General features: G+C 36.3%; 4 protein-coding genes across 4 annotated transcripts; 2 read left to right on the plus strand and 2 right to left on the minus strand.

Annotated features, from left to right (window-relative positions):
* On the plus strand, nt 1-2497 carry LOC132052882 (uncharacterized). The gene is made up of 2 exons (XM_059444588.1): nt 1-1908; nt 2006-2497. The coding sequence occupies exons 1-2, from the start codon at nt 1-3 to the stop codon at nt 2153-2155; spliced, it is 2058 nt and encodes a 685-aa protein (XP_059300571.1). The 3' UTR covers nt 2156-2497.
* Nucleotides 2498-3901: 1404 nt separating this feature from the next.
* On the plus strand, nt 3902-10585 carry LOC132052883 (serine/threonine-protein kinase BSK5-like). The gene is made up of 10 exons (XM_059444590.1): nt 3902-4537; nt 4647-4870; nt 5450-5585; nt 7092-7225; nt 7329-7434; nt 7609-7694; nt 8482-8670; nt 8759-8920; nt 9324-9437; nt 9962-10585. Exons 1-10 carry the CDS (start codon nt 4456-4458, stop codon nt 10202-10204), a joined length of 1476 nt encoding a protein of 491 aa, XP_059300573.1. The 5' UTR covers nt 3902-4455; the 3' UTR covers nt 10205-10585.
* Nucleotides 10586-11514: 929 nt separating this feature from the next.
* On the minus strand, nt 11515-14645 carry LOC132052884 (uncharacterized). Its single transcript, XM_059444591.1, has 2 exons — nt 13726-14645; nt 11515-12168 (listed from the first exon to the last, which is right to left on the minus strand). Exons 1-2 carry the CDS (start codon nt 14274-14276, stop codon nt 11946-11948), a joined length of 774 nt encoding a protein of 257 aa, XP_059300574.1. The 5' UTR covers nt 14277-14645; the 3' UTR covers nt 11515-11945.
* An 878-nt stretch (nt 14646-15523) lies between these two features.
* LOC132052886 (uncharacterized) lies at nt 15524-19706 on the minus strand. Its single transcript, XM_059444593.1, has 3 exons — nt 19327-19706; nt 19158-19200; nt 15524-15910 (listed from the first exon to the last, which is right to left on the minus strand). The coding sequence occupies exons 1-3, from the start codon at nt 19591-19593 to the stop codon at nt 15759-15761; spliced, it is 462 nt and encodes a 153-aa protein (XP_059300576.1). The 5' UTR covers nt 19594-19706; the 3' UTR covers nt 15524-15758.
* Between the last annotated feature and the right edge of the window lie 161 nt (nt 19707-19867).

The following is a 19867-nucleotide window of genomic DNA, read 5'->3' on the forward strand; positions in this document are numbered from 1 at the left end:
ATGGAAAGACAGCTTAAGCAAGGTGAAAGAAAGAGAATCGAGAATGAAGAGCTTGTCAAATACATGTCAAGTTTGCCTAGTTTTCTGGAAAAGGGGGAAAATCTACAGGACAAAGCTTTCAGTGTCGGCGTCCTAGATTGGCGCTTTCTTGAAAAATGGCGATACGAACATGTAAACATACCTTGTAGAAGTAGTGTGTGTTCACCGTCAAGCAGCAATACCTTGTCAGTTTCCTCGATGGAAGGATCTTCATCTAATTCTAGTAGAGCCCGAAGCTGCTCCCCTTCTCGGAGGAAGAATCAACAAAGAAATCTGCTAGAACTCAGCAAAGATCAACACCCACGGAGGACTTCTCGTGTTAGGAGATCACTTGATGTAGAGACTGAGACGAGAACGTCAAGTTCAAAGGGGAATATGAAGATCCAAGATAGAGAATGTTTATCAAAACAAGAGGAAGAGTTTGCAATATCATGCCATAGAGTTGATGATTTTGTTTGCACAGAGAAGCATAAATCAGTTACCCTTCAAGTACCAGAACCTGGCCAAGAAACTGACAGCTGCACAACTTACTGCCCACCTGATTCAGTAGTGAGAAACGAGGGAGCGGTGAAACCAAGCAGACGGAGCTTTTCTTGTGGATTTATTTCTGCATTTCTCCCTGTTGAAGCTGGTGAGTCGAAGATGGGACAAGCGAGTTCAGTAGATGCAAAGGATACTAGCTCTTCATCTCAGACAATTCAGCCTTCATCATATTCTGTAAAAAGATTTTCCAGCCCACCCAGAGTCAATTACAAACTAGAGAAGAAGTCAACTGCGACGCTTAACAATCCAGTTGCCCCTAGTTCTTCGGAAACTACAAAAGTAAGAAATTCCTCTCCAACTCGTCGGTTTAGCATGGCAATGGGAAGGATTGGCCAGATTTCTGGTATAAAAGATTTGATGACTGTATCACAAGGTGTCAAATATCCTGCAGAACAATCTGGTTTGAATAAAGCTCAAACTTCATCCTCTCTTGATACAGGCTGTGATAAAGCGGACCCCACTAACCGAGCCAGGACTAGTCCTTTGAGAAGGTTGCTAGACCCACTGCTGAAGCCAAAGACAGGCAACTCTGATAATGTTAAACGTGGTGAACCTCCCACAAAACGCTCATTGAAAGTCAAACTGGACTTGAAGGGCTGTAGAGATGTTGATATCAATGATCCATGTTCTAAAGGTACAAATGTACCATCAAAATTGCAAGCTCTCCTCCAAGTAGCTGTGAAGAACGGTCTTCCTCTGTTCACATTTGCAGTTGACAATGAAGTTGACATTTTAGCAGCCACAATGAAAAGATTTAGTTCGACGTTGAAGGAAAATAGTTGCTGGATTTATACTTTCTTCACCATTCATGAGACGAAGAAAAAGAGCGGAAGTTGGTTAAATCAAGTCGGAAAAAACACAGGTCGTGGAATTACGCCTAACATCGTTGGCAAGATGAAGGTTACTGACATTCCATTCTCCGAATTAAACAGGGAGAAACTTGACTCACAGTATAGAATTAGGGAGTTTGTTTTGTTCGCCACAGATTCAAGGCATCAACCAAATGATGAGCTTGCAGCTATTGTTCTCAAAGTACCCAATTGCCATCAGGATCGCGACTGCAGCAATATTTCAGCCTTAGGTTTAACAAATCCTTTTGAGGATCTTAGCATGACAGCTATACTTCCTGGTGGTGCACATAGCCTACCTAGTAAAGGGGAGCCTTCTTCACTGATCGAGAGATGGAAGACAGGTGGATTGTGCGATTGTGGTGGATGGGATTTGGGATGCAAAATAAGATTACTTGTCAATCGCACTAATCCTCCAACAATATCCAGTTATCCCAAACCCGAACATACTGCTGAAAGATTTGAACTTTTATCCGAGGTAATAATCTACATAACTACAGATTATCTAACTTCAATTTTACCAATTGTTATCCAATATCTAATACACCAGACTTATCTTTTGTTCTTGTGAACAGGACAATAAGCCAGTCTTAAGCTTGTCTGCGTTTAAGGATGGGATATATTCAGTTGAATTCAGTTCGTCGTTGAAGGTTCTACAGGCATTCTCCATTTGTATAGCAGTTTTAAATGGTAGAAATCAAGAAATCTGGCATATGCAAACTTGATTGCTGAAAAGCTCTGATGAAGTAAATCCTGTTGCCAGAAGATACTGAGAGAGCCCAATTGGCGTTTTCTGCTAAATTTTTCTCAATTCCTTCACTTTCCCCTGTTGGAAAAGTCTATGTGACTTGCTACCAAACATGGTGAAACGTCAAACCAAGGCTCTATAGCTTTTTTTTTTTTTAAATTCTAAAACTATAGTTAAGCTTGTAGAACATCAGTCCATGATTAATAAACCGATAAGCCATGAAGTTGAATAAGGATAAGGCAGGAGTCAGAGGTGGATCTAGTGCAAATTTATGGGTTCAAAATATGTGATCTTATTATATGTATACATTTGATAAATATGAGTTCGTGAAAATTGTAAAAATTGTATAAATATAAAATGGTGTCAAATATTTAATCATAGATAAGGGAATATGTTCTGATTTTAATTTGTTTCACACTTCCCAGTAGCAAACATACTACAAGAACACTAAGTCATTATCGACCCGATTTTGTACGCATACAAATATTGAGTAAATGAAGGATCAAAAAGTGCAACTATCCCTAAATAAGAAAATAAACAAATACAGATTCGAATATTAATAGAATATTAATAAACAAATCAAAAAGTGGTTTTGGGTGCTGACCTTAGCCTTTCATGACCTAACCATTCAAGTCAAGGGATCTTAATAGCTCGGTTGATTGGTTACATGAACTTTCACCTTGTTGATAAGGGTTCGATTATCTACCTCGTAAATCGCTTCCCCATTTTTCCTTATAAAAATTTAAAAAACCATTCAACTCAAAGAAATTTTGTTTTTGGGAGGAATGAGACATAAATCGAACTCACACGAATTGTGTTAAACTTCACATCAAAATCATTAGATTATAAGTTCGGAGGGTAACTCAAATAATTTTTGGGCTAGATATTGCCATATTGATCGTAACTGACTAAACGACTCAACAAAATCAACTTTGTAAAATTTCAGAAAAAGCTGTAATTTATTTGACACCCCCCGCTTGAATGTATTACCATTACTAAAAGGACGTTTTGTTGGTAAAATTTATCTCTGGAAGTAACACTGACTAAAAAATTAGAATGTTTACATTATAGACCAAAGTTGCATATTGTTAGAATTAATAGTTTTCCATGTTTTTCAAATTGATTTGGCAAGTAAGTCCTTCTTTAATTGTATATTGGTTTAGCATCTGAAAGTTATAATTCAGGGAAATAACGTAAATTAGGTATAGTTTAAGTATGAACGAATAAAAATGTGATAGTCTAGGGGAGCTTTTAGCACATGGAAGTTATAATTCAGGGAGTTACGTAAAACTAGGCATAGTGTAAGCGTTTGGCTATGAAAACCAAATATTTTTCACTTTATTTGGAATTTTAAAGTTTGAGTTGAAGATGAAGTCGTGTTTGGTTATAGTTTTTGCGAAGAGTATTTGGTTGTTTGAATGTACTTAAAGTGGGAGGAAAAGGTGAAACAGGGTTATCCAAATTCTAAATATAACTTCACATTATATTTGGAATTTTCATGGCCAAACAATGATTTTCAAATAAAGTAAAAGAAATTTCGTAAAAAAGTAAAAATTTCTCATGGCCAAACGGCTACGTGATAGTTTAGGGGGATTTGATCCATTATCTCTTAAAATATATAGATATTATCATTTTGATTCGTGTATGTTATTGTTATATTGTTTAGTTAACCTACATTATCAGATTATAAATATTTTCTTTCATTGTATGTGGCTAAAGTGTTTAATGGGATAAGAGCGACAACGTTAATTCTTCCGAAAGAATAGAGGAGATGGAAAACGTAGCATGGGTCAAAAAAACGGTCTTTTCTTTTCCCTGTTCCTCTGTTTTTCCCCTGTCCCAACCAAAAGAAACAGAATCTTTAATTATCATTTTTTTTCCCTCTCCATTTTTCCTTTGGGATCGATATTATGTAGCAATTATATTCTTTATCATTTCAAAATAAATGACAGCGGCTCTCTGTTTCAAGTAGCAAGAGAGGCATAAAATACCCATTGACGCCCCTCGCATTTTCCCTCTGTATAGGAATTTTTGGGCTTTTCCAAAGGGGTATTCTCATGTGTCACATTTGGCCATTTTGAGAACAAATTTGAATATTGGAATTTGGAACACACCATTACAATTTCTTTTTTATCTTTCACCAGAATTTTCACATTGTTGCTAGTTTAAGGGGAATTATAGGGGAGAAAAGTAGTCACCAATAACCCATAATTGTGACCCCTTTGTCTCCCTAAAGGTTCTTTTTTGTTGAATTTATATGGTATTTAAATTTATACAATGGGTGCTCGTTGTTCCACTTGTTGTTTCTGTTTATGGCCTTCAAATATCAACTCCCACGTTCAACATTCCTCTGATATCGGTAAGCTCTTTTTTTTTTTTTTTTTTTTTTTTTTTTTTTTTTTATTTGGGACTTTCAAGAACCAGTTTTGTTTGTATGTAAATGACTTATTTTTAATTTTCCTGTTCAGAAAAATGGGCAGAGAATGAGCAGCTAAATTTACCAGCTTTTAAAGAATACGGTTTGGAAGAGCTGAAGGCTGCCACCTCAAGTTTCTCAAATGATAATATAGTTTCTGAACATGGAGAAAAATCTCCCAACATTGTGTTTAAAGGACGGCTTAGTGGCAATGGCCGTTGGATAGCTATCAAGCGCTTCAAATCGTCAGCCTGGCCTGATTCTCGCCAATTTCTTGTAAGTACTCGCTTCTCATATCTTGCTTCATTGAAGTTTTAGTATTTTTGGTAGTACGATTATGTACCTTCACGTGTGGGCCTGATTGTTCTTTTTCATGAGTCAAACATGTGAAAACATGTTTTGCTGTTCGGGTTGTAGAGGGATTTGAGCCCAAAACCTTGTCTGCTTGATATCATGTTGAATTGTGTGATCATTTTATCTATGTACTTAAGTTGTTAAAAAGAGTGCACTTTTAATTATTTAGTAGACGTTTGGACATAAAAAATGTGTGATTTTAAAAAAAATAGTATTTTAGAAAAAGTTAAAAGATGATATTTGGAAGTCGAAGTTGTGTTTGAATAACTTGAAAAAAAGTAGAATCCTGTCAAAAGTACTTTTTCAAATTTGAAAGTCATCTTTAAAAAAAAAAAAAATCAAAAAATCAGTCCATTGTACGACCAAAGGTTGTTTTTGAACTTTTCTTTTTTTTGGAAAAAAGGGAAAAAATTCATGTCCAAACAGTTCTTTAATTATATTACATCTTCAACAAACAAGAAGATGTTGTGTATTGATTTGGAAATTTTGTTCATTGTTAAGGATGAAGCAAAAACAGTGGGGCAGCTAAGAAGTAAGCGGTTAGCTAATCTGTTAGGGTGTTGCTGTGAAGGGGATGAGAGGTTGCTAGTGGCTGAATTTATGCCTCATGAAACATTATCCAAGCATTTATTCCATTGTAAGTTTTTCTCATTTTCTTTTTTTCCAGATTTTGGGACAGATAAGATAGAGAGAAAGCAATTGAAATATCCTTCAGATTCATTTTCATTTTGTTGTGGTTAATGTGCTTGACCTGCCAACTTAAGCAATCACTCTGTAAACTAGTCTTCATCGAACCTAAGGGGTCGTTTGGTTGGTGGTTAGAGTTGTGCAGGTAATTAGTAATGCAGAAATTAGTTATGCGGAGTCTAGTTATCCATGTATTAGTTAGAGTATAATGCAGGAATTAGTTATGCAGAGTCTAGTTATCCATGTATTAATTATTCCATCGCTACCATGCATAAAATAACACATAAATCGACTCATAACTTATTACATGTTTCAGTTATGTCGGATTGTAAATGATAACTGAATTTTATGCAAAGCAACTAAAAAGCTAGGAAACATTGTATTAGCTATACTAGTTTTAGTACATGAATAATTCCTAACCAAAGAACCAAACGACCCCTAATTGTTTTATTGTCTTGTGTAACGGGCCTTAGCAATATCCTGATATAACAAGCAACAACAACAACAACAACAACCCAGTGAAATCCCACAACGTGAGGTCTGGGGAGGGTAGAGTGTACGCAGACCTTACTCCTACCAAGGTAGGACGGTTGTTTCCGAAAGACCCTCGGCTCAATAAAAAGAATAAAAAGAGGTCGAGATAAGGCTAAGAGATTCAAAGCGATATGGAAATGAAATAACGCAAGCGACACGTATAACATAGGATAATCAAAGCACGAAATAAAATAATAACAGATAAATCGAAATCGCACAAGAAATTATACTACGATAATGCGACTACTAATAAGGAAGGATAACGAGACTATCTACTAGCCTTCTACCCTAATCTCGGGTCCTCCATACCCTCCTATCTAAGGTCATGTCCCTGTAAGTCAGAATCGCGCCATGTCGTGTCTAATTACCTCTCCCCAATACTTCTTCGGCCTACCCCTTCCTCGTCTGAAACTATCCATGGCCAACCTCTCACACCTCCGCACTGGGGCATCTGTGTCTCTCCTCTTCACATGCTCAAACCATCTCAATCTCGCTTCTCGCATCTTGTCTTCCACCGCGGCCACTCCCACCTTGTCCCGAATATCCTCATTCCTAATCCTGTCACTCCTGGTGTGGCCACACATCTATCTCAACATTCTCATCTCGGCAACTTTCATCTTTTGAACGTGAGAGATCTTAACTGGTCAACACTCCGCCCCATACAACAAATCTCCCAACCACCACTTTGTAAAACTTGCCCTTAAGTTGTGGTGGCACCTTCTTGTCACATAACACTCCGGAAGCAAGCCTCCATTTCATCCACCCTGTCCCAATACGATGTGTGACATCATCGTGATATAACAAGATTTTCTTTAAATATATATTTGCCTAACTCCCCAGACCCCATGTTGTGGGATTTCACTGGGTTGTTCATGTTGATATATTTGCCTAACTGAAGTTTATGTTGGTTCAATTGATTTAGGGGATAACCGGCCATTGGAATGGGCAATGAGGTTGAGAGTTGCATTGTATCTAGCACAAGCATTAGACTATTGCAGTAGTAAAGGGCGAGAACTATATCATGACCTAAATTCTTACAGAGTTTTGTTCGATCAAGTAAATTTTCTTTTAATCTTTACCCTACATGTATTTTTGCTGATCCGATAAATGTTCAAGCTATTTGTACTTCCTTGTTCTTATTACGAGTCAACCATGACAGGATTGCGATCCAAGGCTATCATGTTTTGGCTTAATGAAGAATAGTAGGGATGGCAAGAGTTATAGTTCCAACATGGCCTTCACCCCTCCGGAATATTTAAAGACAGGTACATCAGCTGCTATCAAGTTTTTAACATGAAGAAGTTTTAGTGAAAGTCCGATTCTTCTAAGAGTAACAAGTGACCTAAAGTCAACATGTGTTTATCAAAGCATTTGAAGATAATCCACCTTTTTCCGATGCAGTTTTTTGCTTCAATTTTGTAACGTGTTTGTAATGGCAGGTAAGGTGACTCCCGAGAGTGTGGTTTACAGTTTTGGCGCCTTGTTGCTTGATCTTCTTAGCGGGAAGCATATTCCTCCAAGCCACGTAAGTGCTGAGTTCGTTTTTAAAGTTGTTCCATAATTTAAGAAGAGAAAAAAAGGATATTGAGTTTAATAACAGCTTCTTGGTGCACAAAAGGATATGATTAAACACTCAGATGTTAAGGCTTGATGATCTCCACTTATTTTACAGTTTCTCCTCTATTTCGCTTCAATAAAAGCACCTAGTTCACCTAAATGTAATAGCAGCATCCTTGGAGTTTTCTTCAGTTTTAGACTTGTTTGATTTTGTATTTTCACGAGACCATTATCTTCGACTTCAATTACTTCTCCTTGAGCTTTCTATATTATCCAGGTGGTGACAAGAAAGTTCCCAGTAGTAACTAAAGTTTTGAAGTGATTTGAGGGGTTCATCTAAGACCTCTATAACAACTACACCTCAAAAATCCCAAACAAGATGCAATCGACTATATCAATCCTCATTAACGATGTTTCTCCATTTAATAAATTCATCGCAGGCCAATATTGTACAAAATAAAAATATAAGTGTAAAAATACTAAAATTCTTTATATTCTCTACTGGTATATAAATCTCTGACAGGGCTAAAAGACTCCCAGAAAATTCATAGTAAGACTTCCGACGCAATTGTGTGGGCTTAGTCAATAGAAGAATATTAGCCTTCAGGCTTCTGCCTCTTTATCTCCTAAACATGCTTGTTGATTTTTACACGACAACGTATTTATCAATAGATCGATTCATTCTACATTCTCTCTATCTTAAATAGTTCCAACTGAACTGGTTCTGATTCAAATTCATATGTATTCTTATGCAGGCACTTGACCTTATACGTGGAAAGAATTTTCTGATGCTAATTGACTCATGCTTGGAAGGTCACTTCTCAAATGACGATGGAACTGAGTTAGTTCAACTTGCTTCACGTTGTTTGCAGTATGAACCTCATGACAGGCCAAATGTGAAATCTCTTCTGACCTCCTTAACAGCTCTTCAGAAAGAAAAAGATGTAATAATTCCTTTCGTTTTAGAATTGATGCATGTTACTTCTTCCTTTTGCGTTTTTGACATGGTAGTTGACTCGATATACCTTGCAGGTTCCATCGAACGTTCTGATGAGTATTGCTCATGAAACCACCTCACCTGCTCAAGTATCTTTAACACCTCTTGGTGAGGCTTGTTCGAGATGCGATTTAACTGCCATACATGAGATTTTAGAAAAGGCTGGATACAAGGAGGACGAGGGGATCGCTAATGAGGTTAGTATGCTCAGAATCCCTTAACTGGAACAGGTAAGAGGGGGAGTCTCCTTGTTAAAGTTTTATTCATGTTAAATTGCTGCAATGAAACTAAAAAAATTCAAAATCCTCATTAATTGTGTCTCAAAAAATTTGCTGATATTTCTAAAACATAATTCTTCTTCACTTCAGCAATCCATTTTTCATCTGCTTCTGCTATTTCTCTCATGGTAATCGAATTATGGTTGGCACTGGCAATTCACATTTTACTTTAGACAGCTAATACAATGTTTTACATTATATTTAAAGTTCATAATTTAGGATATTTGCCTTGACACCTACAGTCATGACTATTTCTGTGCTAGCAGCTTCCATTTGATTTTGAGGGACAAAGTATATGTGAAACTCTTTTTTCCTTTTGCAGCTTTCATTTCAGATGTGGGCTAATCAAATTCAAGAAACCCTGAATACTAGGAAATCTGGTGATTCTGCATTTCGAGATAAAGATTTTACAACTGCAATCAAATGTTACACACAGGTAAGCCATCAATTTGGAAAGTGCACCTGGTACAGTTAAGGAACTTCTGGATTATAAACGGATTCATAATTCAGTTAATATCTTTTTCATTATAAAAAAGATTGCAGTAGTTCTAAGAGAAAAAGAATATGATTTTCCATAATTTGGAGTGAAAAGAGATTTATAGTATGTTTGGTCAAACTTTTGGAAAGTATTTTTGGCAATATTAGAGCAGAATTTGTGCTTGGCTAAGGTCCCCAAGTTGCTTCTGGGGAAAAATAGTTTCTGCTACTAATGAAAAGCACTTATTTGGCCAAACACCTCAACTCTTTAAAATAAGCACTTCTATAAAAACAAATAAGCACTTTTGACTTCCCAAAAGCTTGGCCAAACAGGTTATAGTCTACCAAAAGAATTGTATCAGACATGCTATAATATTCTATGTCAATCCATAAGACGCGCCATTTCGTAAGTCATGTAGTGATCTGCCAGCCATCAAAAATTGAGTACCGCTCATCAAACATCTTTGTTTGTATGCACTGCAGTTTCTTGAGGGTGGAAATGTCAAGTCCCCAACGGTGCTTGCAAGGCGCTCTTTATGTTACCTAATAAGTGACAAGCCACAAGAAGCTCTCGCAGATGCAATGCAAGCACAAGTACAATTCTCCAATTGGCCCACTGCATTTTATCTTCAGGCAGCTGCACTTTTCACTCTGGGAATGGAATCAGATGCCAGGGAAACACTCAAAGATGGCTCGTCCTTAGATTTCAGAAGAATGAGACAATAAATTTGTATAGGTTATTGAATATAGTTCTACATAAGGAGACATGGTGTAGAGCACCTTCCTTACATGATTCACCAATATCAACTAATTGTGGCACTGAAGGTTTCTTCATAACATCCGTTAGAGTGCAGGTGATTAATTTTTATTGTGCTTCTGCCTTCTGGGAGATCTGTTGATCTCCCACTTTTGTAAGTTATTGTGATCTGGAGAATTGGGACCAAATTGTTAGACAAAGTCACAAATACAAGTCTATAAGTATTTATTTTTGAACTCTTTATTTTTCTTTATCGATAAATTGCAATATAGCATGGTGTGCAAGATCAGGTATTTTCATTGGCTTATACTGATTTCAGTTGCAGGGGGAAGAAGGGATGTACTAAAAGATTCATGCCATGATCTAATGCTTGTTTTCCAGCATGTTAGAAGCACATTTCATCAGGCAGTTGGGAAGTTCATAAATGAATATTTTTCAAGCACCGGTCCTTGAGAAATGATTGAATGAAAGTTGATATATTCACCAAATAAGGGTGTTTGGATAAGTTTATAAGCTATCCAAACAAGTTTGTAAGCATTTTTTAGCTTCTTGTCAGTTTCAAGATTTTTGTCCAAATAATTAAACAAACACATTGCCAAAACAAAAAAATTAGGAAACTCAGGTGACAGGTATTCGAAACTATAAACAAATGTCACTTAGTTTAGTTGCTATATATGTGCTTCTCCAAAAATATGCTTTATCATAATCTTGCAGATCGGAGCTCAATTAATGATAATGCGACTCTCAACACAAGATAATTCGATATAAGGATCATCAAATATAGGCAGCAAGAAAATCCTTATATTCAACATGCTATCAACAAGTATGGACTGGATTTCCACCTTCAATCTCTCAAAGAGAACAATATTCATCCAAAACAATCTACCTCAAATAAGACAGACAAAAGCTATTTCTACTAGGGGTTAATTAAAACTAACAATTACGGGAGTCTTAGTTACAATAAGAAATAACCTCACCCAAATTCTCTTGTTTTCCAAATCCATGATAGCCACATTGTGGACCTTCAGATCTTCGATGGATCTCTTGAGGCTCCTTAAGCTCTTGATGGATTTTCGAAGGTTTTCAAATCCATAATAACATATAAAGGATCGGTAGTTCAGAACTTTCAAAAGTTGACTAAAATCCACAATGTCGTTTTACAGTCTGATCAAATATCAAACAACACTCAACAAATGGTTGGCAGTTTTTGAGACACGGATCACTTACAAGGGGACACAGGCTAAATATATCAGAAGCAAGGGTGTTGACTGGAACACACTTAGAGCACGAAAACATAGCCAAACAACTAAGCAATATGAGATATTTGTACAAAAAGTGCAATAACGCTTAATTTGGAACATGGATACATAGGAGATATAAACATGGATATGGAGGATAATTCACTCCTAGCTGGGAAGAATTCTCTCCAGATGATGCTTGATGAACAAATTAAGTCACTGGTCGTCTTCGTCTCTTGCATTCCCAGTTACAAGTCATTTTCCCAAATAAGCATTGCAGATGAACACTCTTGAGAAGTGCATGACCTGTATAAATGCGACTTTACGTTGGATATAAATCTGTTACTCTGCAATTCAAATAATAGCTGAAAATTCCTCAGCCCAAATATACCTCTACATCATAAATTGCCCAGGGTTGAGTACTTAATGATGTCAGTCAAAACAAGTCCTGCCAGGACGATCTTAACAAGATTCAGGGGAATATTTTGAAGTGAAAAAGCCATGAAATGACAAAGGCGAAAATCATGCATGCAAGCAGGAAATTCATGACGCGGCGTCCATGCCAGAATCTTCGGGTTTCAGAAAGGACTACAGGTGCACTCGGTGCTCTGATTGTGGTTATTGTAGCATTGCTGGCTTCACTTGCCTGCCCTCCAATAATGTTTATCGCCGTTGCACCACAGATTTCACAAATCCTGAATCATAGACACGAGCATAACAATCAACGATAGATTTTTCTTGCTCTAAGCTATGTAGATGTATACCTTAGCTAGACATGAGAACTTCATGATATTCATTGATGCACCAGGGAAAACTGTACACCATTCCCACCCCCTAATTTTTGGAAAGTTTATGTTGTCTCCCCCACCCCAAAAGAAAACGAAATAACAACCCTGGCTTTCCAATGTCTTTATTGAACAATAAGCAACATATCACGGAAAACTCATGGAAGCAATTGTCTATTTCCATAATAAAAGTTTTGCGTGCAACATGGCAGGCAATGAAACATGTTGATATACAGAAGTATAGGTGCAGTCACAGGTGAAACATTTTACGTGAAAGGAACATGCAAAGACTTCCCTGGCTCTTACAAAAAAATCTGTATTTTTTAAGGAAATGTATGACGATTTCTTTTATGCTTCCAAACACAATTATTCCAAACATAATTCAATGTTTTCTTCTAATAGGAACTTTGTTCTAATCGATACGATCTTACGACAAAAAAAGCAAAAGAATAAGGACAACAAAATATATTAACAAAGGAAAAGCAGCAGCACGCGAACAATGTGGCTACTGATTCAAACATGACAAAAATGCATGATGATGCATCAGAGGAAATGACAACTAATAGCTCAAATCTACTTTTCCCGTTAAAGATGCTTTCTAATCTAAACCTGGCCACTTAATGAAGGACATCTTTTTCAAGGTCACATATATCTGATGTCCAATTTTTCATGTCATTTATCAACCACGGCAAATTGATCAGGATCTAGATTCAGATGTGCTGGTACTGGTAGCGCAAAGATACTAAATTAGGAGCAGTGAGAATTTGTAACTTCAGCAATTAGTGACATAGTAGATAATACCAGTATCAATCAGAATTCAATGTTCTGAAAAACCAAAACGTTTAATACACTGTATGCAAGGAGAAAAATAATTTTCAAACTGCTAAAGAAATCCATAATCAATGTTCTTTGGAGGCTAAATAAACAAAGTTGGAAACCTGAGTAGACCTATCAGTTAAGTACCCTAAAGAACAAAAACAAAGATGGAATCTTGATTGTCCCAGTCAAATGAAAAGAGTTCACCACATAACAACCCAAACCACTATACCACTTTACTTCAAGTTCTAAACTTAACCTTAAACAAGCCACAGACCATCCTCAAATTTCATGTTCATGTACAATGAAATCATAGGTAGGTCTGTCAATACACCCGGGACAAAGGAACTAACTGTGGAAAGATCTCAAAAATAGAATAGAAGAGAGGATTATCTGCAGGTATGTCCTAAGAAAAGGATATCATCACGAAAAGGGTACTCTAGCAATTCCAATTGACAAACAGATCAACTCGAATCTAGAAATTCATCGCACAATTTCAGTAACACAAAAGTAGCCACAGAATTTCACATCTTCATAAACACATAAAGAATTATACTTCATACCAGCAACTTTTGACATAAAGATCACATTTTTATTAACTTATAACGAAAATAGGAGCTAGAACAAAGGCTAGAGAGTCATTGTACTTACGTGTTTCCCTTAATTTTGAACCAAGTTTCAGCACACTGCTTATGAGCAGCAGCCAAATCACCTTTACAAGAACAGCCCAATTCAATAGCCATTCCACCAGAAGGCTCTAATAATTGGTCATCATCACCAATACCACCACATTTCAACAAACTCAAATGACAAATCCTACAACTCTTCTCTTCTTTCTTATTACTATTATGCACCTTCAACTCCAATTCACCACATTCCAAATCAATCTCTTCATCATCATCAGGCAACTCACAAGTCCCTCTTTTTTTGACCAAATTACCCTCAGCCCTCCTCATAGAGGACCCACATTCTTCATAACGGTAGGACCCACCACCTGCTACTGAGTGCCAAGACTGATCAGAATCGGAATCCGAAAACCGAAAACTCCCATCGGTAGTTGTCTCACTGCTACCTGCAATGGATGGTCTCCGGCGCCGGCGACGGCGACGTTGACGGCGGCGATGACGGCGGAGCTCAGCATTATCACCACCACCACTAACATTTGCTTCTATGTCAGTGTTAACAGTGTCTAAAGTTGACATTTTTTTAGCAGAAAAAACTGTTTTTTCAGCTTAAAGATTGAGGAAAGTACTTGAAAGCATTTAAAGGGGTTTATGAAAACTTCATGATTTAAAGCGTGAGAGAAATGGCCAAAAGGGGACAAGAAAGAAGAGAGACTTTATTTGACTAATGTTGAGAGTTGGTGCTTTTTCATTTCTTTTCTTTCTTTTTCTCTTGTTCTTGATTTTTTATTTTTTTTTTTCTCAAATTTAATTGCTGATTTGCAATGTATGTTATGTAGAAGTAAGAAATGTCAGTTTGAAGCAGGGGTGAAAATTAGAAGGAAATGTAAAAAGGGAAAAGACTATGTACAGTTGTTTTTTTCCTGTGGTTCAGAAGAGATACCCTCTCTTCCCTCTACACATTTCTCTATTTCTTTCCACTAACAGCAATTTTATTTCTATTCTGATTATCGTTTTTAGTAGTTTTTTAAACTAAACCTCCACCCCTTCTAGTTTATAAAATTACACTTTTTCTAATTGAGAAATCAATGCGGACGTGAATTGATTTGGTTTGAGATTGGGATCTTAGTAGTTCAGTTAGTTGGCTACCTGAATTTTCCCTTATAATTCTCTCCCCTATTTTCCCTTTCCCTACCCCTTATGTAATAAAAAAAACATTTAAAAAAAAAAATTGGTTTGAGATTCATGTATTAATATATAAAGGAACTGATTAGTTATTCAGATTCATAGATAAGTTGATTCTAAAATACTAGAAATCCGATTGTGTTCTCAATATAATTTTGTCTATGCTCTCTTTAATTAACTTTTTTTCAAATTATTCGGTACCTGCTCTTGGCATTCCTATAGAGCAGCGTCCTGGAGTAATTTATTATATCCAGTGTGATATGTTGTGAAAAAAAGTTATGCAATCAAAAAAACATTTGTAGCAGACAACAAAATCAAATCTCTCCTAGACTACCTAACTCTAGCTCATAGAGTCATTATGGAATTCAGAAAATAAAAAGAAACAGTGAGAAAAGATGTTATGACTGACATCATTTAGGCTGTTATTCCATACTTTACTGTTTTGGAAATTTGTTTTTGCTCTTTTTATGGGACAAACACTGTCGTTGCGTTTAACCTCAGTTTTCACTAGAAGACAAGGCTTGTCACGATATATTATGAATGCTATCCACTAGAAGACAAGGCTTGTCACCATATATTATGAATGCACAACGAGGGATAATAAGGAAGAGACATTAAAAGGAACGATCAAAAAGACTTGGTGACCCAGAGCAAATCACTCTTCTAATGAAAGGTCTATGATTAATAAAAACTTAAAAAGACCTAGTTTCTGAAAATGTGTCCACACATTTCCATTAGTTCTTCTAAAGTAAGGCACCAGTTGCTATAACTTCATGGTAAAAGACAACAGCCTGAAGCTTCATTGAATGCTACTTCATTGACATCAAACAAAACAAACATTAAAGATTCCAATGCTAGAACAGTTAGGAAACAGCTTCAAGCAGCTTGAACATCTGGATTAGGAGTACTTTCTTCAGCTTTCTTTATTTGATCAAGACTTCCTTCAGCTTTCTTCATATTTGCAATGTACTTCCAGCACCTCTTATGTACGCCACTTATTTTCTTCGGTGCATCAGCAATTGGTAAACCTGAACAGGAAGACTGTTTTAGTTACTTGCAGAAGACAAACATTGAAAATGGAACATTAATAAGTAATATAGGAATGATTTTTGAGTTCATACAAATATCTGAGAAGACTTAAAGAGACAGTAAAACGATCTAAAGAAAAATCATCACTAGGAAGTGGAATTGTTAGATAAATTCTGTCACAGAGTGGAATTTAAATAACCCTCTCAAGTCTTAGGACTAATAGCCTAGTTCTTTTTTCCAGTTTTTACTGGTACAAGTGGATCAAAATGCACCATTGAATTGATAGGCTGCATATACCAATAACAGGCATAACAATATCCTATTATCACTCTATGGATAATGTTCACTCTAAGCAAACAATCATAGATGATTTTTAATATATGAAAGTCAATCTTCTACCCTTTACCAAGACATGAGCTATGCAGGGTGGAGGATTAGACGTATTGGTTATTAAAATGTCAATCAAGAATTGTCAGACTAAGCCTCCACATATCAGCATCTGACAACATATACAAAAATAAATGCGGATATTTTTCTTTAGATCACACAAAGAATTAACTATTCTCAGAATTGCTCAATGAGCTAGCCTCTGCGAAAGCAGGAGAGCCTTTTTGATACACAACTTAATACATATTGTCTATAACTTGAGTTCCACTACAGGCCATTCCCAAAGAGAGCATCATATCTCAGCTGTTATACTGAACCAAGATAAGAAAATTGTTTATTTCCTTTCTGTCTCAGAATATCAAGCAAAAAGAAGCCATATACATCCACATTTATCCTTTAATAAGGTGCCAAACAGCTCAAAGTGTTCACATTCACAATCTTTGATCCTCTCAGTCCCTTCCTCGTCCACTTCCTCAAAAGCTATTCAATGATCTTTTTTCGCCAAAACTCACATCAAATTCAAAGATCAAGACAGAAATGATCCTTGTATTTCTTTTACTAGACACCTTAAAACTGACACTTGCAATCGGTAGTAAATTATTTGTAAAATAGGTAAAGCATCATCATCACAAGACAAAAGGCTAACACAAGAACTGTTGTGCACCATACAAGTTGAGCGTCTACTCACTCTTTAAAACCACTTGTTGGTCCGACAGAACACCGCTAACTACCAGATTGGAAGACAGAGAAAAGAATACACAAAGCCTGTGTTTGGATACAAAATAATGAAAAACTGAAGATTAATAGGATGCTACAACTTATGCATGCACAACAAGAAAGAATTCCAAGTCTGTTGGTAAATGTCAACTAGCAATTTCAAATCACAGTAAAAAATGTAAAAACAAAGATGACTCCTGTTTGAGAGAGGCAATTGTTGGCAGAAAGCATTTTCCAAACAGAAACCTACTAACATATATAGTGAAAGTGTTCCACTTATTACCGTCTTATCAAAACAAAGAGAAATGTGGTTACTAAAGCCAGAGAAACAATCTGGATGTTCAAATTGAAGTTTGCACATCATCATTAATCTGGGGTTGGCTATTTTAGTCATCTATATCCATTCCACTCTACTTCGACGAATTTCATTCATTACTAAATAAGTTATCTTAAGGAAAATAAATCTCCGACTTATCCCTTACATTGATATGTTGTTTAATCCCAATTAGTTGGTATTCTGCAGTTTGCAAAGCACCATATTGTTTTACAAAGGGATGTGCAGGAAAGCTTGCACGCCTCGACTATTCCACGTGGTAACTACTACCACGCACAGGCACCAGGTAACTTCGCCCACCAACACTTCAGCAAATGAAAAGAAATCACCTAGCATTTTTTGTCTCTGTTGGAACTTAAACCTTGGGCTCCCATGGTTTTCACCCACTTAATTGACCGTTAGGACACACCATTGAGTGTAGTTTGAATAGCATCTCTTTTTAAAAAAAAAAAAAAAAAAAATCCTACATAAGCTTGATCCAAGGTATAAAAAATGGCAGGAAGTTTGAATGCTTCGTGATCATCCAATGAGGAAATGAGAGCTCAACAATAGTAAAGCCTAATTCTCATGACTAGGAGCTGTGTACTTTGTTGCTTGCACCACATAGCATTAGAACCTATCAGGACGGAAGTTAAGAGAATGCATAATTCTGGTCTATAATTCTCAGAAGGTTAAGAAGAACAAGTTTCAATTTAGCAACATCACATCCAATTAAGATGAAGCATTCAGTTCTGTTTGGCCGGTTACGGCTCAGCTACAGATCTTGATAATTATGCATATTTGAAGAATTCATCAGTTTTAACTTTTAACTATCAAAGAACAATAAACCCATGACAAGAAGCCTAAAGACCTCACCATCTTTATGCAGAGAGATGACAACTCACGTAATAGTCTTTTAGGAGGCATTGTCATTATTGGAAAGTGAACAGCCTGCTGAAGTTTGACCAAACTCCAGAAAGTAACAATTCATATGCAAGAGAAACCTAAAGTGTGCACCGTCTAGAGTGAAAGAACGCTATGAAAGACAAATCAGGAGCAACAAAATAATTGACAATTGGCCATAGCATCTCTAACTTAAGATAATCTCAACATAAGAGTTGTTTTGCATAACAAAGTATTATTTATGCAGGAATGAGGATGAAGATGTAAATCGCCTTCTTTCTGTCACAAAAGATGTGTGGGACACGTTCCTGTGTCTTTTTGGAGTGTATTACGTGATATCCTAATCCCTATAATCTCAAATATGTGTATGCATAGAACAACGGAGAAGTGAGAAATCCCTCAGAGGGATGCGGCATATGGTCTCTTCATCTATTATTTGGAGCATTTAAAAAGATACAATTCAGATGATCAAGCTCACCTGTGTTAAGCTACTCTGTTTTTGGTGTACAAATGCATACCCTGAAGACACAGAGACAATCCTAGATGTTCTTGATTCATTTTAGGATTGTAGTTATGCTTCAGTGACTCTTGTTTAATTTTTTTTTGACAATTTCTCCTTTTTCTCTCGTAAAGGGGTTTTCAGTACTTCCCCAGTACTGGTCTATCATACAAAATGTTACCTGTTTCAAAAAAAAAAAAAAAGAGTGGTCCGACACCCAGTCACACTTTGAAAGGTAGATGCCTACTTGTTGATATAAGTTGTGTAATGTAAATATTCTTAGACCAAATTTGGATTATATCAACTAATTGAATTATATTTAAGACTTACAAGGCAAATGTACATTTTTCTGCCTTTACTGTACCCACTGAATGCTCAATGCATGAAATCCTTTACCCTAAAAAAGGAAAAAGAAAGAAAAACTCACCATCTCTATAAGCGAGTCCCCAAGCCTTACCGTGTCTACCATCCTGCAAAAAACAAAACAATCCACAAAATGAAAAGAAATATACATAAACCCTGGAAAGTAAACCCCAAATGTAGGCCAATGCATGTTATAGCAATTACTTGTCCAGAAAAAGAGAGAAGAAAGGTACCTTATAAAGATTAATTTTAGTGATTTCATAAGAGACACCAGTCCAATGAGTCTTAGCCATATGATAACCGAGACCCCAATTAGGCAAAAACTGAGCAACCTCAAAAAGATTCTTCTTCTTCTTCCTTTTCGGCTTCGACGATGTCGTTTTAGGATCCGTAGTAGGTGTTGTTGCAGTGCTCAGATTTCTGAGAAAACTAAAAGAAACCCTCAAGAAGCTCGTGGATTGATTCACATTAGCTGCTCTGTTCACAAGAGCATTAGCCATTTTTTCAGATAATCTTTTCCAAAGCTGTATTACTTCAAATGGGTTTATGCAATTTGTTTGTTCACTCTTGCGGCGGAAGCCTCACTTTTACTTCTGTTTTTATTTTTCCTTTTTTTTTTTTTTTTTTTTTTTTTTCCTTTAGGTGGTAAAAAATGAGAGAGAAGAAGGCAGGAAAATGAGACTTTTTTATGAGATTGGAACCTCGCATATGAGAGTTCGTTATAGACTACTAAAATTACTCCCTCCGTTTCATAATAAATATTACCTTAACTAA

This window comes from Lycium ferocissimum, chromosome 4 (genome assembly GCF_029784015.1).
Source record: "Lycium ferocissimum isolate CSIRO_LF1 chromosome 4, AGI_CSIRO_Lferr_CH_V1, whole genome shotgun sequence".
NCBI lineage: Eukaryota > Viridiplantae > Streptophyta > Magnoliopsida > Solanales > Solanaceae > Lycium > Lycium ferocissimum.

Excerpts from the sequence above, each read along its gene's own strand:
- LOC132052882 (XM_059444588.1), top strand. The coding sequence starts at position 1 with ATGGAAAGACAGCTTAAGCAAGGTGAAAGAAAGAGAATCGAGAATGAA. Across the intron at positions 1,909-2,005 it reads GATTTGAACTTTTATCCGAG|GACAATAAGCCAGTCTTAAG; the intron begins GTAATAATCTAC and ends TCTTGTGAACAG.
- LOC132052883 (XM_059444590.1), top strand. The coding sequence starts at position 4,456 with ATGGGTGCTCGTTGTTCCACTTGTTGTTTCTGTTTATGGCCTTCAAAT. Across the intron at positions 5,586-7,091 it reads ATCCAAGCATTTATTCCATT|GGGATAACCGGCCATTGGAA; the intron begins GTAAGTTTTTCT and ends CAATTGATTTAG. Across the intron at positions 7,695-8,481 it reads AGCATATTCCTCCAAGCCAC|GCACTTGACCTTATACGTGG; the intron begins GTAAGTGCTGAG and ends ATTCTTATGCAG.
- LOC132052884 (XM_059444591.1), bottom strand. The coding sequence starts at position 14,276 with ATGTCAACTTTAGACACTGTTAACACTGACATAGAAGCAAATGTTAGT. Across the intron at positions 12,169-13,725 it reads TTCAAAATTAAGGGAAACAC|GATTTGTGAAATCTGTGGTG; the intron begins GTAAGTACAATG and ends TCTATGATTCAG.
- LOC132052886 (XM_059444593.1), bottom strand. The coding sequence starts at position 19,593 with ATGGCTAATGCTCTTGTGAACAGAGCAGCTAATGTGAATCAATCCACG. Across the intron at positions 19,201-19,326 it reads CTAAAATTAATCTTTATAAG|GATGGTAGACACGGTAAGGC; the intron begins GTACCTTTCTTC and ends TGTTTTTTGCAG. Across the intron at positions 15,911-19,157 it reads GGGACTCGCTTATAGAGATG|GTTTACCAATTGCTGATGCA; the intron begins GTGAGTTTTTCT and ends CTTCCTGTTCAG.